We start from the raw sequence: 18,788 nt of genomic DNA, 5'->3' as shown, positions 1-18,788 counted from the left end.
CTTATACATGTCTTATACATAAGGAAATTTAAATAGTGGACGAGGAAAGAGTTGAAAGTCATATAATACTTTTATTTGTAGTAGGGGTTTTGGTTTTTTTAAGGAAAAAGGAAATAAATGGCTCACATTTGGTATGGATACAATTACCCACTTTCTAAGTGCTATAAATCATTTCTGTGATAACTTTGTATAAGTTTATGAATATATAAAATTTATCATTTGTGTATTTTATACACATATAGTTTTATTGTGTATGTGTATAAAATATCTGAAAACATAAGTGAAGGTTGCAATTCACTCTCATATTTATTTATATATTTACTAAATCTATTAATCGGCAAAGATTCCATTATTTGATTATATCCTGTATAAAGACAGAAAACTTTAAGTGTTTTTTGACCTTGGCATAACACATCCCTAAAAATATTTAAAATAATTTGCTAATGATTCCTACAATTCATCTTATAATTTATATTACTTTCAACAAACTTAAGGTAATTATTTGAGCTTAAATGTTTTATGAGGCCATTAAATTCCTCCTTTTATTAGTCCTTTTATCCTACTTGTAAATAGGTAGCAAGCATTATAATTCCCATTTTTCAGATATTTAATCTCAAGGATTAAGAAGTATATTGTCAAAAATCTCATGGTGAGTCAGTAGTGGAACCTTGGAGATCCTAATGTTTTTATCTTGTGCACTTTTCTAATATGATTTTATATATTGTTTCTATTACAGTATTATTTTTGATATCTGTTTTGATAATCTAAATATTCATCTTTTGGAATCACTAATATTCAAAAATAGCTCACCATACTAATTTAACATCTATTAAATATTTATCCTTTGTACTCCACTTGTTCCAGCTTTTCAAATATGCTAATTTCACATTTCTAATATTCAGTATCAATAGTGCATGTGATCAATCTATCATGCCTATGATTATACAAAATGAATGTGTTTTTCTTGTAATGTTAAATTTGAGATTTGTTAAAAAGAAGTGTATGAGCATATTTTCTGATCAATTTTGCTTGCTATCTGGCTTTAATTGTCAATAGTTTTTCCTAAATATTGCTAGAAACTTTTTATTTCAAGCACCTCAAATTGTTCATCTCTAAAAGGATTTTCGATGATAATTGTGCCAACATGTTTAAGAGAAGTCTATATGTTATTGTGAAGTATGCTTCAGAGTAGAAAAATTACAGAATATTAGATTTCTTGTACTGAAATCTATTTTAACTTTTATTATTGAATAAATCATAATAGTATATGGTACAAGATTGTATACAAGCTATAACAGTTGAGAGCAAATCTGCTAGATCATTTGTCATTCTAGAAGCTTGTAATTCTTCAGTTATCAGGCACTCTTTCTAGCATGTAGCTAATATACCTTTGTTTATTACCTGTTACTTACAGGTAGCTTGTGCAAATGAATATTGTGGTTTACTATTCTTGTCCAAAAAGGGCATCCCTGAGTTTGATATACTTTATTTTCTAGATTGCTCTGAGAGGTCCACCTGGCCCAATGGGTCTAACTGGAAGACCGGGTCCTGTGGTAGGTTACTCAATAAGATAATGTGTGTTTAAATTTACATAGTAGTATTTCCTTGTGCAACTTTGGCCAAGCATTGTTCATATTTCTAGCTGATAAAAATAGGATATGCATATCTACCTATGCTTGATTTTGTTCCTCTTTTTAAAGTCTATTTCAATTTAGTCCTCAGTAAGTTTTGATAAAAAAAAGTTTCAATGAAGAATTTTCAAATCAAATAAATACAGTGAAAAAAACAATTGAGTCACGTGTCTATTAATTTTTGAAGTATAATTATAATTTATTTGCATAACATTCCAAGTTATTAAAATTCAGTTTTACATTAAATTATTGAGACTTGATTTTATGTTAAATAGAATTTTCATTAAAAAAGAAAAAAGTATTTGAAGTCAGTTAAATTATTCCATAATTTGGGAAGCAAGCAGGATACTTGGCTTAAACTTCAGTTTGCCTTCCCTATTCCACAAAGTACTTCAGATATTAGAGAAATTAATTTGTCTTCTGGAGACTCTTGGAAAATGACAGTGTTTTATTTTTCCATACAAGCTTGCTAACAAGCTAATATTTTCCAAGTGGTTTTTAATATAAAAAATCTTCAGATATTTTGAAACTTTTACCAAATGTTGAGCAGTGTAGCAATTCACAAAAAACACAAAGGTTCTTTTCAAGTCATGTTTTTCCTTAAGGGAAAAGAAGACTGCATGAGTCAAACCTTGCTTCTGATTGATCTTACAATTAATTAAATAAATAATTTCTCTCTTAAATATTTATTTTTCTATATAAAAAGCTATTCCTCCTGTTCTTTCATATGATTTTATATGCTTTCAGTATGTTTTATTGAAATAATGGTATTTATAGAAATTATTACTATGAACATTAAAATCTTAACATGTGATTTACTTAGTAGACACAGCAAAATAATTTTATTCAAGTTTACATCAAGTGAATAGTCTTCTAATTATTTAGTTTGTTTTACTGATCTTATTAGAGTGATAAATAGTTTTCTTCATGTATTTTATTCAAAGGTTTGTTAATGTAGTTTACATAAACTATGGTAATCTTAATTCAGTCTTAAAATTTGTACATCTTATATATTTTGAAGGGGCATACACTCAATCATATGGGCTCATGTAGAACATATGTTCTGGCAAAGTAATAAACATGGAAGATTCTATGTTACTTAACAAAGGAAGAAATGAAGTTAATACTTCATTGTTAGTGATAACTCAAATTTACGACTGAGGAAAGTCAGCAGTATGCAAATGTTTTATAAATCTGCGGCAGAAGAATTATCTATATATTTTATTTAAAAAAAAAAAGCTCCTGGGCCCTTAACTTGAGATTCTGATGGTAAAGGTTCAGGGTTCAAAGTGACAAACTATATTTTTAATGAGTGCACCAGGCAGATTCTTACAGTCAAGCATGTTTGGGAAATACTGCCATATGTTACATAATTTAAAAATATCAGTCAAGGATCTCTAAAACTGCATTTTCCAAAGGAATTTTCCTATGTATCATCCTGACAAGCATAAGCTCAGCAGATCTGTAGAGGGTCAGGGCAGTGATGAGCAGAAGCAGTGAAAGCATTTTCATTAACAGTTCCTGTTTTCACCACCTGTTTGAGGGTCAGCCATTCCCAGTTTGTTGGCAGAAAGGAAACATTGGCAACCATGTACACATTCTTAGTGTCAAACATCGGATACAAGACTAATTAATTTTACTACCTAAGCCTTTGTTGTGGAAAGTGTTAGCTTCCTTAAATATTAAAGGTAGGTATTGAGAGAAAAACATCATATTGTTTCTTTTCAGTTTTCTCCTCTATTATCCTTTGCTCCAAAGCATCAAATCACTAGAGACTGTCAAATTCTAGAGTCTTAAAGTATTTTATATGAAAGAAACAGAGTCAGGGCGCTTGGGTGGCTCAGTCAGCTAGTCATCCGACTTCGGCTCAGGTCATGATCTCACCACTTGCGAGTTCAAGTCCCACGCTGGGCCAGATCTGTGCTGACAGCTCAGACCCTGGAGCCTGCTTCAGATTCTGTCTCTCTCTCTCTCTCTGCTCCTCCCCCACTCATCCTGTGTCTCTCTGTCTCTCAAAAATAAAATAAAACATTTAAAAAAAATTTTAAAAAATAAACAGAGTCTACATCACTATATTAAGATACAAACATATGCATTCTTCCAATGAAAAATTCTTAATTCAATTGTTTTTTTCAATTGCTTTTCTAGACAAATGGAGGCTTATAAATATGCAAGAAACATAGAAAATATTGTGGTTATTTTCGAATTCTGTTACTGTCAATTATTGCATGATAATTTTTAGAGTGTTTAGACAAAGTAATTATAATTTGTTGAGTAGGTAGTCCTTATATAGAGAGAATATAATGCAATAAATTAATTAAAAACAAATTGACTATCCTATAATTGTGTTCAACTCATTGATTCATAATCTGATTTAATATAGAATCCCAGGTTTTCTCTTGAAAAAACTTAGTTGCAAGAATTCTTAATTAGGAACTTGAAGGCTATTATTCTATAATTTTTAAGATTAGAATATTCCTGTTATTTGACTTTTTTGTATTTTTTGAGTCAGATTAATAGTTATTTTACTTTGGAGCCACCAGGAGGCTCTAGATAGCTAACATTTTCAGACTTAGCACAATTTTGATCTTTTTGTATGATGATTCAATGCACTATTATTTGAATATGTATTGATTTAAATAAATCAGAAACTTCTTAAACACCTAAAATATACTTTTTCAGTACAAAGTAACTATTATCACCACGTTTAATTTTAATGTCCTAAAGCTTTTTAGGGGAATAGACAGTCTGGTATTTATTTTTAAAACCCACAACACTTTTATAAATTGATTTTATATTTTTTCCAGTTAATGTGCTAGATTTTTGTTGCACTTTTTGAATTATGTATACATTTGTAAGAAGTTTTTGTCATAAGGACTTATTCTTCTGGGAAATAAACAAACCATTTTGGGAAAAAATGCTTTGACGTTATTTCAGGACAATTATAATGATGGTGGTAGCATCTGTTCTTGACATTTTATTGCTATAGAATTCAGTGTCTGAGAAATTTCTGAGTATAAAAGCAATAACATTTCACCAAGTCCTGGCTGTATAAATGGATTCAGCACATACCTGATTCAGTAAAAATGTGTTGCCTCTGTACTGCATCACAGCTTAATAATAAATAATGCCTTGTGTGTTATCATAAGTACTTGATGGTACACACATTAAAGAAAATTTCAAGGTGATTTCTCATGAAATTGGCTTCTGTGTAATTATGTGTAAAATGGAGACTTAAAATGCAGCTTTCACACTGAATACATTCAAAATCTGAGAAAAGATGTATTTCAATGAAAAGACTTAAAATTTTATTGTATTAATTAATAAAATTATACTAATTTGATGAAATATATGTGGAACAGTGTTTAACCATTTCATGTGAAAATGGTAGGATGAAATTGGTTAGGGAATTATTGCTCAATTAAATTATTATATCCTTACTTTTTCTCTGCAGGGGGGGCCTGGTTCATCTGGTGCCAAAGGTGAGAGTGGTGACCCAGGTCCTCAGGTAAAAAAACTAATGTATTTCACTTATCTTATTTTTGACTTCATTTTATCCAGTAGGATAATTGAAGTATCTGCCATCTGTTTTATGAGTAAAGAAATTACTTACATTACTTTTAAGTTCACATCACCTCCTTTAATTGAAAAATCCCTAGTGGCCAGTTGACTGCCAATAACTTGATTAATTTAAACAATATTAAAAGAAGATAATAAGCTGGGATGGGAAAGGCTTGATAGTAATAGGCCTTCAGAATCTTAAACTGGCTTGAGATTGTACAGAGCAGAGAATTACTGCAGTTGTACTACTTAGAGGCCCTGTCTCAAACCCACGATATTTTCTGTGGAAAGTGAACCTAGCATATACTTTCAGAAACAATATTTAACATACTTAAAAGAAGCTAACTTCAAACCTTTTGTAGAACTGAGGAAATTATGAGAATTGAAAACATCTGAGCTGAAATTTCAAAAACAGATCTTAGGTTATATTACATGATACCAAGTTAAAAGTATTATCTTTCCTTTAATGATAATAAGTAGAAACATTCAATATAAGCACATTAGGAAGTATACTCATTCTAGAAAACAGAAAAACAAAATGTGACGTTTTAAAAATACATTTATTTTTATCTTTATTTTTTAAATGTTTATTTGTTTTTGGAGGAGAGAGAGAATGTGAGCGGGGGAGGGGCAGAGAGAGTGGGAGACACAGAATCCAAAGCAGACTCCAGGCTCTGAGCTGTCAGCACAGAGCCCAGCAGGAGGCTTGAAATCAGGAGCTGTGAGATCATGACCTGAGTCAAAGTCAGATGCTTAACTGACTGAGCCACCCAGGTGCCCCCCAAATACATTTATTTTTAAATGAAAATACTTCTACTTTTTTTTTTTTTTTACATTTGTTTATTTATTTTGGAGAGACAGAGAGAGACACAGCATGAGCAGGGGAGGGGCAGAGGGAGAAGGAAACAGAATCTGAAGCAGGCTTCAGGCTCTGAGCTGTTAGCACAGAGCCCAACGCTGAGCTTGAACTCATGAACCATGAGATCATGACCTGAGCTGAAGTAGGACACTTAACTGATTGAGTCACCTAGGTGCCCTAAATGAAAATATTTCTTGATATACTCAATAAATAGAAATTCAGATTGCGCTGAAGGAACTCTCAAGTGGCCGTCCACTAATTATTTTTCTTTTCCTTAAAATTACTTTTATTTTGGGGGACACCTGGGTGGCTCAGTCGGTTGAATGTCTGACTTCAGCTCAGGTCATGATCTCACTGTTCCAAGCCCCATGTCGGGCTCTGTGCTGACAGCTCAGAGCCTGCAGTCTGCTTCGGATTCTGTGTCTCCTTCTCTTTGCCCCTCCCCAGCTTGCACTCTGTCTCTGTCTCTCAAAAATAAATAAATGTAAAAAAATCTTTTTTAATAAAATTAATTTTATTTTTAAAATATTACAAGGTGAAAATGAATTTCAACACCAGTGTATATTCATTGTAACCACTACCATAATCATCAGGAGAGAGAACGGCTCAATAACCTAAATAATTTCTTGGAGCCAACACTTAATGATCACATCTCCCTCCTCCACCCTTAATACCTGACAGTCACTGATCTTTTCTTTATTACTACACTTTTATCTTTTCAAGAATACTGTACAAATGAAATCATGCATTATGTAACCTTTGAAGACTGGCTTCTTTCATTTACCATGGTGCCTTTGAGATTCATCACAGTTGATAAGTGCATCAATAGTTCATTCTTTTTTGTTGCTGAGTGTTATTCGTTTATATGGTTACACCACAATTTGTTTTGGAATTAGAAAAAAATCAAAGAAAATTGAGAAGGATATTTGGGTCATTCAGAACATGGCAGCCTTCTATTTCATGCTTGGTTAATATTGCCAGAGGGGTATGGAAAGCATTGGAACTTAACTGAGAATTGCATAAAAACACTGAAGTGTCACTATATGAAAGTCTAGGGAGCTTAATCTTTTGAAAAATTTGTAAATTTTTCATCAAATTTACCCCTTTATAAAATAGTTGAATCTGAAAACATTTTGCAGTAGTTTTTGTGGCTTTTGTGGCTTTCCTTGACTCAAGTCCAGAGAGATACAATATCAAGTGAAGAAGGATCATTTTCATTAAAAACTAAGATTTGTCCTGTTAGTATTGCCCTTTGCTTTCCAGCTGAGATATAGGGTAGAGTCATTTCACAACAATAATTTTCTTAGAAAGGTATATTCTTTTAAACTCCAATTATTAGATAACCTTAATTTCATATTTCTGTAACCAACATTTTACAAGGATGATAAAAAATATTTGTAATTTCAAATGTGTGTTACATTTGCTACCACACTCATCATATGCATAGTGTTTAAATTAACTTTAAAAAGGATATAAAGGCCTATATAATGTTTACTCTAGAACTACATTTGATCTATTATTAAATGTGTAATTTTATTTTTAAAAAAAAATTTTTTTTAACGTTTATTTATTTTTGAGACAGAGAGAGACAGAGCATGAACAGGGGAGGGGCAGAGAGAGAGGGAGACACAGAATCTGAAACAGGCTCCAGGCTCTGAGCTGTCAGCACAGAGCCTGACGCGGGGCTCGAACTCACAGATGGCGAGATCATGACCTGAGCCGAAGTCGGATGCTTAACCGACTGAGCCACCCAGGCGCCCCAATGTGTAATTTTATTTTGAAAAACATGTAGATCAATCCCCACAAAAGACATTGTTTGTTGGCATAACATTGTATTCTACTGCTCCAAGAAAGAAACATACTGAGAATATTTAACCTTTGATCTGAAATGACATGGTTCCAGACAATAATTTGCATTAGGGATCACCAAATCATCCTGCAGCATTTTGTAGGTGATTGAGAGAAAAATGTATCAGTCACTATGCTAAGTTGTAGGAGTATAATGGAGAAAAGACAGATGTAATCTAAAACCACCACAGCAGTTAACAATTTAATGGGAGATTCAATTATGAAAAATGGCAATTATAATCCATGTGATAAGTCAAATAAAAGAATAAATACGTAGGAGAGAATCTCCAAAAAATAAAGGGAAAGATGAAGGAAAAGTGATTGGAAAGAAAAGAGAAAATAGATGGGTAGTTAAGAGTGTTTTCAAGGGAAATGTAAAAAAACTCAAGTTTTTGAGAATAAAATGAGTAGTTGAGGAATTTTTTAAATGTTAAAATATCACTTTTTATTACTTTTATTTAAATGTAATCAGCTGTCTCTAGAAATTTAACAAAATAATATGACTCTTTTTTGTGGCAAGAAGCCTTTTAGAAAAATTATTCTTTTGTCTTCTGCTTTATCTGAGCTTTTACATAAGAAATAATTTTCTTTATTTTAAAGTGATTAAGGTAAAGCTAAGAGAACATACATTTCTAAAACCATCTCTCTCAATGTGATTCAGTTTATTGATCAAAAATTCCATAAAATGAATAAATTATGATGTTTTGATATAGGGCCCTCGTGGTGTTCAAGGTCCACCTGGTCCAACGGGAAAACCTGGAAAAAGGGTATGACTGGTTTTTATTGTGTATTTTGAGGGCATCTGAAATCATCAGTTATCTTGTTTGTTGTTGTTGTTGTTGTTGTTGTTGTTTCTTTGTGCCAGTAGGAATCCTTTTTGCTTAGTCATGTTCTTGGCATTATCAGGGTCGTCCGGGTGCTGATGGAGGAAGAGGCATGCCCGGAGAACCTGGGGCGAAGGTCAGGAGCTCACACATTTGTATATTCAGATCTTGTATGTCAGTTCACCTCTGAAAATTTTATATTTTAAAACAGAGTTTCTTGATATCAATGAATATTTCACAATTAAATTACAGTATAGAATTAGATTTGGAATATGATGATGATGATGATGATGATGATGATGATGATGTTTATTTTACAGGGTGATCGAGGATTTGATGGACTTCCGGGTCTGCCAGGTGACAAAGGTCACAGGGTAAGATATACTATTCTGTTACTTTGCATACAGGGACAATATAGGAATGTTATGAACTATTTTAGAATCATTGGACTTTAAGAAATAAAAAATAATAATTTAAATATTTGTAAAGACAATAATTTAGTAAATTACTGCATCTACTATATACTGGAAGAAAGAGAAGTAGAATTACAATGTAGAATTACACATGTAATACCAATATGAGTTCTTTAATTATTTTTAGACATTAATCATGCAAATATAAGTTCTGGCATAATCTTTATGTACATGTATGTGGAAGATATATTTATAGAAAGACAAGAGTGGAGATTTAATTTTGCCTCTTATTTTTTGATAATCACCTTAATTTCTCTCTTATATTTTATGTGTGGACATATACTCAATAGAGTCCTCTTTAGGCAGTCTGTCATTAATATACTGGACACTGTATTTTATTATCCTAAGTTAAATGGTACCCATTGACAGAGACACCACAAGCTATTTCTTGTGATAATATGAGCTTGCAATCCAACACAAGAGCTTATAATTTGCAAAACCTAAATAAACCACCATGCTGAACAGGAATCTAGGGGATATTTTTAGTGGGAAATTAAACTAAGAGGCAGTCTCTCAAAGAACAGCTTTGGACCTTCACATTTTTCTTCTTCAGAAGTTAAGAATGAAAATAAGACAAACTTTATGTAAATTAAGGAACATAAAAAGAAAAGAAAGAAACAGAAAAGAGAACATTATGGAAGCCTAGTAAGATATTTAGTGTATACCTACTATATGTCAAGAGAAATATACAGGGGCGCCTGGGTGGCTCAGTCGGTTAAGTGTCCGACTTCGGCTCAGGTCACGATCTCACGGTCCGTGAGTTCGAGCCCCGCGTCGGGCTCTGTGCTGACTGCTCAGAGCCTGGAACCTGTTTCAGATTCTGTGTCTCCCTCTCTCTCTGACCCTCCCCCGTTCATGCTCTGTCTGTCTCTGTCTCAAAAATAAATAAATGTTAAAAAAAAATTAAAAAAAAAAAGAAATATACAATATTCTTTTTTAAAAAATCCAAAATTTCTTTAGTCTTGAGTTGTACTGATTGTTATGAATTATTTTAGAAGCAGAAAAAAATAAAGTCAACCAAGTGTATCTCTGTTTAAAACAATCGTCATCAAAATAACTTTCTAAATGATTTAGTTTGTAATAATTATGTTAGGTATTTTATTTAAACCTTTTTGCTTTTAGAATTGAAGGAACTTTTTTTCTAGCATAGTAATATATAAAGTCAGTTAATGTAAAAATATGATTTATCTTTGCAGTGTCCTGAGAAGGACAAAGAAAGCATAAGTTTTTCCACCAAATGGTCTGTTATATTCAGCAGGATAGCTATAGGGTAGACTTCTGAATATTCTGCTTTATTTCATTTTCTAATCATATTTGTATTTGTTTAATAGGGTGAACGGGGTCCGCAAGGTCCTCCTGGTCCCCCTGGAGAAGATGGAATGAGGGTATATGAAACTTCATTTCTTTTAAGAAATATTTAAAATGAAAACATAAGAGAACAAAGTCTTGTTGAATTGATATATTGTCTAATTGCATTACCTCCCATTCATTTTGTCAATGACAGGGAGAAGATGGAGAAATTGGACCTAGGGGTCTTCCAGGTGAAGCTGTAAGCAACTTTCTTTCTTTTAAAATAATACCCTAGTTTGGAAAAATAGTGACCGGTGTCATACATGTATAGTCACTAATAAACTCAGGTGACTATAGAAGTCTTACCTAAGCTAACCAGGCAGTTGTTATGGGAAACCATTTTAAAAGAAAGGCACATAGAGGTCCAAGTTATAGAGAAAATCAGAGGTAACATCTTTTCAGCCAAAGAACTTACCTAGTTTTTGTTGCTGTTTCTTTGTTTTATTTTATTTTTTATATCATCAGTAGCTCCAGAATCTATATGTTTAGGATAAATGGATCTCATAACCAGAAGAAACAAAAAATTTACAAGCTTAGTATATATCATATATAAGGATGACATGTGCTAAATTATATTATTTTTTTCCACCAAATTATATAAATGAGGAAACTGAATTGGGAAGGTTTACCCAAAACTAATCAAAACACCAGACTAGAACCCAGGCCTCTTAATTTCAGTCCAAGCTTGCCACATTATAGGGCCTGTCAATGCAAAGGCATAATAGCTCAAGGGAATATGAGAGGTAATAAATTACTGTACTGATTTTTCTAAAGAAGGAAAAGAAGATAGAGGAGGGGAAAAAAGAAAAGGAGATATTGATTAATTTTAAATAATAATAATTAAAAACAATCTTCTCTCAGGAGAGTGGCTTCTATAATCTGTATATATAGTTATCCAGCTGTCTGTTTCTTTCCCTTTGTGAATATTCTCTCAAGAAGAAATATACCTAAATATGAAATGAGTGAAAATCAGGATTTTTCTATTTGTATAATTTATTTGATTGAAATATAATACTTAGTAAGATTCAGTATTGCCATTCCAATCAGAAAATGACACAAAAGTGGCATAAAATATGAAATTATTTCCTATTTAAAAATTTCCCAAGTAATTTATATGTAAATTTATAGAATCAGAGATACACAGTGTATGTGCTAAAACTCCCTGTTACCCATTCTGGCTTTTGGATCAACATAAACATGAGATATTTGTGTTATATAAAAATGGTATTTTAAACACTACTTGCCATGTGTTAATAAAAGATGTATAGATATTTTTGCTCCAAACATCGCATTAAAATGTCTTTAGAGGAGGAAGTGTACTTTGAGCGCATTCCTTATGAGGACATGCTTTTTTTTTTTTTTTTTCCTTCTAGGGTCCTCGAGGTTTGCTGGGACCAAGGGGGACTCCAGGACCTACAGGGCAGCCTGTATGTATTGCTGGAAATATTCAGAATTTTCTAGGAAAAGCTTGTTGTCACTCTTTAAAGCCCAAGGCCATGACAGCTTTCAGTAGACAGCTAAGTGTTTACTGCCTTATTGTATTCTGAGACCTAATGATGCTGCCTATTGGTTACACTGATCATTCTCCACTCTACCCCTTTCTTTCTTTTCTCCTCCTTTTTGTTTATCCACTTCACTGTTTCATGTTAAATTTCCAACACACAGTACAAAATGCTGCTAGGTTGTCTCCAATGTGGACACAGAAAGGAGAATATAGACCTTACCTTTTATCTCATCTCCTCTAAATCCTAAAATGAGTTTTAGTCACCCTAGACTAGTGGGTGCCATGCTATTAGGTTAGTCTTTTGATTTTCTATTGAGGCATTTAAACTTATAAACATCCATATGTATATTATATACATATATATATATTTTTTTTTTCCTTCATTGAAGGGTATTGCAGGTGTAGACGGCCCCCCAGGACCAAAAGGAAACATGGTATGTAGATAACATCTGTAAAATAACTCATTTCTGCCATCTAGGTTCTAACAAATCACTTTTGTTGCTAAGTCTAAAAAATTTCTTACATTTTGCTAAGTCCATTAAGTTCTGCTAGCATTAATATTTTCCAAGATTTTTCAGATTCTCCATAGGGAAAACTGATTTAGGGACTGATTTTCAATTGAGAAGAAAAAAAAAAAAACTACGCGAAATAGCCCTATTAAAGACTCTTTATATTTTCCTGTGGCAGGGTCCCCAAGGGGAGCCTGGACCTCCAGGTCAGCAAGGGAATCCAGGACCTCAGGTAAGTCTAAGCCACTGCAGCTCCTTTGAGATAATGGGGTAAGATCGTATCTTTTCGTGAGAAAACTGACAGCCTCAAAAATTCTGTGTAGGGCTGAAAATGTTTACAGTGTGAAAGTAGGAAGGCAATTCTTCCCCCCCCCCCCACCTTTTTTTAAATTAAGCAAATGTGCAGAGGCCCCTTTTTTCCAAGAATAAAATGAGTCATTCAGTGTTCATGGAATGCCAGGGCGAAAGCCACACCTGCAGAAGGGTCTGAATCGGATCACATTACAATCACGCTGCCAAAAGAGTAGCTTGTGTAAAATGCCTCATAGTGTTCCAAAACTTTCTGGGAAATGTGGGGAATGTATACAGATTCTCATAACTCCTTGCATGTGAAATAGAAGGTTATTTTACTTTTTTAAAAAATTCGTTCTTATGATGTGATTCCTGACATGTGAAATAAATTCTTTTAAAATAGGGTCTTCCTGGTCCACAAGGTCCAATTGGTCCTCCTGGTGAAAAAGTAAGTTACTCTGTTTGTTCTAGTAATCTGGCGACCAATTTCGGGTTGTCAACCTTAGCCAGATGCAATGCCTTGCCATCTGGTTTTGATAAGATGTTGAGATGGCTCAGCACATAAGGAAATAATCTGGAGTAAAACCTTGAGGGTACAGTGTGAGGGGAAGCCATTCATGCATCTCTGAACTATAAATGATAAAATATCACATATTTCCATTTGGATAGCTTCCAAATGTGACATTCTCAGCTATATTAATTTTAGAAATGTACTGGAATGAATGAATGCTTTCTCTTCCTTTCGGTTCTCCTTTTCTTTCTCATTATTTAAAAAATGTCATTAGATTTGCTGTGACAAAGGGTTTTTTAGGAAGATCTGATTAAGGGAAAATTGTGAAGTTATGATTCCCACCATTTTTTATGTATAAATGGCAAAGAATGTTCTTGTTAATAACTCAATGTCTGGATCAAAAAAATAATAAATCTTTGATTAAAAAGATGTTTTTCTCTGATTTCTTCTGCCAGATTCCTTAAGTAATATTCCTGTCTCCTATAGTTACAGTACAATGTTAACAGGTTCTTTTTAATGTCTTTTTCCCCTTACTTGTGTTGATTTATGTGAACATATAATTTAAAAAAAATAAACAGTTTTACTGGGGTGTAATTTCATACCATAAAATTTCACTCATTGTGAGTGTACTGGCCAATGATTTTCAGTAAATATATAGAGTTGTGCCACAATCACAATTTTAGACCATTTATACCACCCCAGAAAGAAACTTTATGTCAATATGCACTTGTGTTCTACCCACTTAGACAACCACTAGACTTAGACAACCACTAATCTGTTTTCTGTCTTTATAGATTTGTCTTTACTGGGCATTTAATGTGAATGAAATATATGAGTGAATATAAAATATGAATTTAATCATATAAATGAATATAATATGTGACCTTTGAGTCTGATTTCTTTCATTTGACTTAAAGTTTTTGAGGCTTATTATGTTGCAGCATACATCATTTTTTTTTTTTTTGCTCCTTTTTATTGCCAAATGGTTTCCATTAATGGAATATACTCCATTTTGTTTACTTGTTCAGCAGTAATGGACTTACAAGTTGTTTAAGCTTCTTAGCTGCTATCAATAGTGCTGCTATGAATATTTGCATATAGGTCTTTGTGTGGACAAATTTTGATCTCTTTTGGGTAGATACATAGGTTACCATGGGTTATATGCTGCACGTAATGCTTAACATTTGAAGAAGCTTCCAAACTGTTGCACCATTATTTCCTTCCCATCAGCATTGTATGAAGATTCTAGTTTCCTTAGATCTTCATGAATGTTTGTTTTTCTTTTTGATTATGGTCATTCTTCTTGGAGCGAAATGGTATCTCATTGTGCTATTAATTTCCATTCCCCTAACCACTAGTGATATTGAGCATCTATTCATGTGCTTACTGGCCATTTCTCTATTTTCTTTGGTAAAATATCTTTTCACATACTTTGGTAATATTCTAATTGAGTTATTTATCCTATTATTATGTTGTGAGAATTAACATCAAATTTAAGTTGTCTTTCAAGTGCTTTTTTTCTGTGCATATTTTCTATATGGTACAGTATTAGAGCTCTTTTGGAGACTGCCCTATGTATTTAAAATGTAAAGTACCAAAGGTGATTTCACATATGTACTTTAAGACATTTCTTTTTAAAGTTTTTTTTTGTTTTGTCTTGTATTTTGTTTTTGTTTTTGTTTTTTTTGAGACAGAGAGAGAGAGAGTGTGTGTGCATGCAAGTGGGGGAGGAGCAGAGAGAGAGAGGAAGAGTGATTATCCCAAGCAGGCTCCATGCTGTTAGCTCAGAGCCCTACATGGAGCTTGATCCCACAAACTGTGAGATCATGACCTGAGTTGAAATTGAGTCAGATGCCTAACCGACTGAGCCTCCCAGGTGTGCTCAAATCTTTACTTTAGATCAGAAATTTTAATTTGGGCCTATTTTACCATACTTTAGATTAGCTCATCATGACCAGAATATATTCATAATAAATTGTACTTGAGGCATATGCCTATCAAGTTTTCTACCATGCATTGGATTACTAAGAGGAATTTGCTGTTAAGGTAGACTAGAATATCTGAATTCCCTTTGTCAAGCCAAAGGGAAAATACAAGATTTGGTTCATTGTACTTGTGGTAAGAAGAAGGCTGTCTTAAGCATTAGCTGCTTCCTTCTGTGGTCTGAATGTATCTAATTTGAGGGTTCAAAGATAGTCTCTTTTTATCAAAACAAGAAAGGAACTCAAGAACACAAGAGAAGCATGTTTATATTCTTTTATTCTGTTTATATTGCATCTATGTTACATTTTATTTTGCATCTATATTACTTTTTTTTTTTTTTTTTTAATGATACACTGTATTGTGTTCATTCTGGGTCAAGAGCCCTTTCTCCCAAAACTTGGTGAATAATATTTTCAGTTGGATCATGGTAGAATCTAACAGATATAACTTAACTATTGTCATATATTTTAAATTCCCAGTAACTTTTATATTTTTCCCTAAGTTATTATAGCCTGTACTTTTATTATATTTGTGATAAAATATTTGATAAAATTTTTTAGTTAACTAAATTGGATAAAACAACAGTATCCTTTATCCTGACATTTTGATAACTTATATATGCTGAACATTTCTTGTGATTTAATTTATGACATCAGAATTTACATCACTCACATGTTAATTTCTTTACAGAAAACTAATAGTATTATATAATGTTATGAGTTAAGAATGAAATAACAAGACACAAAATAAAGATTAAAGTCAAGGACTTTGAAGACATGGATATGGATCTGGGTTCATTTATATTGAAACTCTCTCATATATTAACATTAGTTAATTTACCCATACCCATGATGATATTTCATGGAATTGAGACTTAAAATGGACGGTATATTAAAAAAACACTAATCTTTTGCTTAACATAACTCCTCATTCCATCTCTCTCTCTCTCTCTCTCTCTCTCTCTCTCTCTCTCTCTCTCTCTCTCCTTCTCTCTCTCTCTCTCTCTCAAAATAAATAAACATTTAAAAAGTAAATAAAAATAAAAGAGATGGATTTATTTTAACTTAATATTTTTCTCCAAGTTGGGGCACCTGGGTGGCTCAGTCGGTTAAGCATCTGACTTCAGCTTAGGTCATGATCTCACAGTTCATGGGTTTGAGCCCCGAGTCAGGCTCTGTGCTGACAGCTCAGAGCCTGGAGCCTGCTTTGGATTCTGTGTCTCCCTCTCTCTCTGCTCCTCCCCAACACATGCTCTGTCTCTACCTCTCAAAAATAAAGAAAACTAATAAAAAAAATTTAAAAATATTTTTATCTAAGTTTTTATTTAAATTCCAGCTAGTTAACATATAGTACAATATTAGTCTCAGGTGTAGACTTTAGTGATTCATCACTTACATACAACATCCGATGCTCATCATAGCAAGTGTCCTCCTTAATACCCATAACCTGTTTAACCCATCCCCCTGCCCACCTCCCCTCCAATAATTATCAGTTTGTTCTCTATAGTTAAGAGTCTGTTTATTGGTTTGCTTCTCTTTCTCTCCCCTATGTTCGTCTGTTTTGTTTTTTAAATTCCATGTGTGAGTGAAATCATATAGTATTTGTCTTTTTCTGACTGACTTATTTCACTTAGCATAATACTATCTGGTTCCATCCACATTGTTGCAAATGGCATGATTTCATTCTTTTTTATGGCTGTGTACCATTCCAGTGTGTGTGTGTGTGTGTGTGTGTGTGTGTGTGTGTGTGTGTTGCATCTTCTTTATCCATTCATCAGTTGATAGACACTTTGGCTGTTTCCTAACTTGGCTATTCTTGATAATGCTGCTATAAACATTAGGTTCTTACTAGATATGTTTCCTGAGTCAAGGAAAGCAAAAACAAAAATAAACTATTGGGACTTCATCAAAATGTAAAGCTTCTGCACAATGAAGGAAACAATCAACAAAACTAAAAGGCAGCCTACAGAATGAGAGAAGATATTTGCAAATGATATATCTTCTAAAGGGTTAGTGTCCAAAATATATAAATAACTTATCAAACTCAACACCTAAAAAACAAGTAATCTAGTTAAGAAATGGGCAGAAGACATGAATAGACATTTTTCAGATTTCCAGATGGCTGACAGACACATGAAAAAATGCTCAACATCACTCATTGTCAGGGGAATACAAATTAAAACTACAATAAGATATGACCTCACATCAGTCAGAATGGTTAACTCAGTTTAAAAAATCATTTTATAGTTCAAGAGTTTTAATATTTCTAGTCCATTAAATATAGCAGCAACAAAAAATCCATGTAGTCTTATGTGTAGGTGATGGTTGTGGAGATATCGTGTCTGTTGATAAGAATAACTAATGGAATAGTTCTGCATTTGTAATCAACATCTTGTTTTCAAGAAATAAGACAATTGTCTTGAGAGAAAAAGATAATGTATGTCACAGACAAAATACTGCCATTAAAAATATGTTGTTTTACAATGATTATTACATAATGTTAGATTACTTGACTTAAAATGACTTTTCAGAGTGGTAAACGGGATTGAAACATTTAAATCTTTTAAATGAGAGGCAGTTAACCTCAGTTATAAAATAAAAATTGTTCAATTTAAAGGATATCTTCATTTTTTTGTTATTCTATTGTAATTTAAGTTATATCTCTTATAACATTATACTGTAAATCTACATAAATGTAATGCTTTTCCTAAATACCCTTTGAGAATGAAAAAAATGCTAAATTGTGTCCACTATCTAGGCTTGCTTATATATGTTTTCCCTTTCAATTGTTTCTAAATTCTGGCTAATAACTTGACCAGTAAGCAATACTTGTTTGAACTCTGGAGACTTGATATGTTAATTATTCTCAGCAGAATGCCCATGTTCCTATCAAGAAAGAGTTTACTTTTTGCAATAGTGATTCTTACTATGTTCCAACTGTAGTAGTGGCATGTTAAAAGAGATTTGAAACCCTCTGTGGTCAAATGGAAATTAAGAGTGATGTGTTGAATAGATAGTTACTTTGTTGTTATTTGTTAGTTGCATATTAGCTTATGAACTTTGACGTCAAAATATTAGATTTGTTTTTATGTCCTATGAATAACTGTCACAATATAATATATTTCTCACATATTTTAATAATTAGTTATATTTTATAAGTATTACTATGTAATTATTTCAATCAATACATATCAGTATCTTTGATAGACATGTGCATTGTTTATTTTTCAATGATATAAATCAATATATTTCTGATCTATATTACTTTTCTTTTTATTCTCTAAGCTCTAGTTTATTGTGGTATGCAAAACCTAATTTGTTAATAAAAAAAGATACATTTGGGACTACTAAGCAGGCCAAAACTAGCATGTTTTTGATGTAGGTCAAATTTGGTTTTCATTTATCTCTATATATCATTTTCCACATATGTTTAATAGTTATTTAA

The 18,788-nt window shown here is 32.5% G+C and overlaps 1 protein-coding gene across 2 annotated transcripts in view; it reads left to right on the top strand.

The window, feature by feature from the left end:
- The window catches only part of COL11A1 (collagen type XI alpha 1 chain), a 233,048-nt gene that overhangs the window by 101,524 nt on the left and 112,736 nt on the right, over positions 1-18,788 (top strand). For both annotated transcript variants that reach the window (XM_042953107.1, XM_042953106.1), the window contains 11 exons: positions 1,497-1,553; positions 5,086-5,139; positions 8,613-8,666; positions 8,806-8,859; positions 9,044-9,097; positions 10,528-10,581; positions 10,701-10,745; positions 11,920-11,973; positions 12,440-12,484; positions 12,738-12,791; positions 13,254-13,298. In XM_042953107.1, coding sequence (XP_042809041.1) covers positions 1,497-1,553; positions 5,086-5,139; positions 8,613-8,666; positions 8,806-8,859; positions 9,044-9,097; positions 10,528-10,581; positions 10,701-10,745; positions 11,920-11,973; positions 12,440-12,484; positions 12,738-12,791; positions 13,254-13,298 — 570 coding nt within the window. The remainder of the gene's footprint in view (positions 1-1,496; positions 1,554-5,085; positions 5,140-8,612; positions 8,667-8,805; positions 8,860-9,043; positions 9,098-10,527; positions 10,582-10,700; positions 10,746-11,919; positions 11,974-12,439; positions 12,485-12,737; positions 12,792-13,253; positions 13,299-18,788) is intronic.

The sequence above is a fragment of the Panthera leo genome, chromosome C1 (assembly GCF_018350215.1).
Source record: "Panthera leo isolate Ple1 chromosome C1, P.leo_Ple1_pat1.1, whole genome shotgun sequence".
Classification (NCBI taxonomy): Eukaryota; Metazoa; Chordata; class Mammalia; order Carnivora; family Felidae; genus Panthera; species Panthera leo.
The sequence above is the reverse complement of the archived record's forward strand: the minus strand, read 5'-3'. Positions and strand labels throughout refer to the sequence as shown.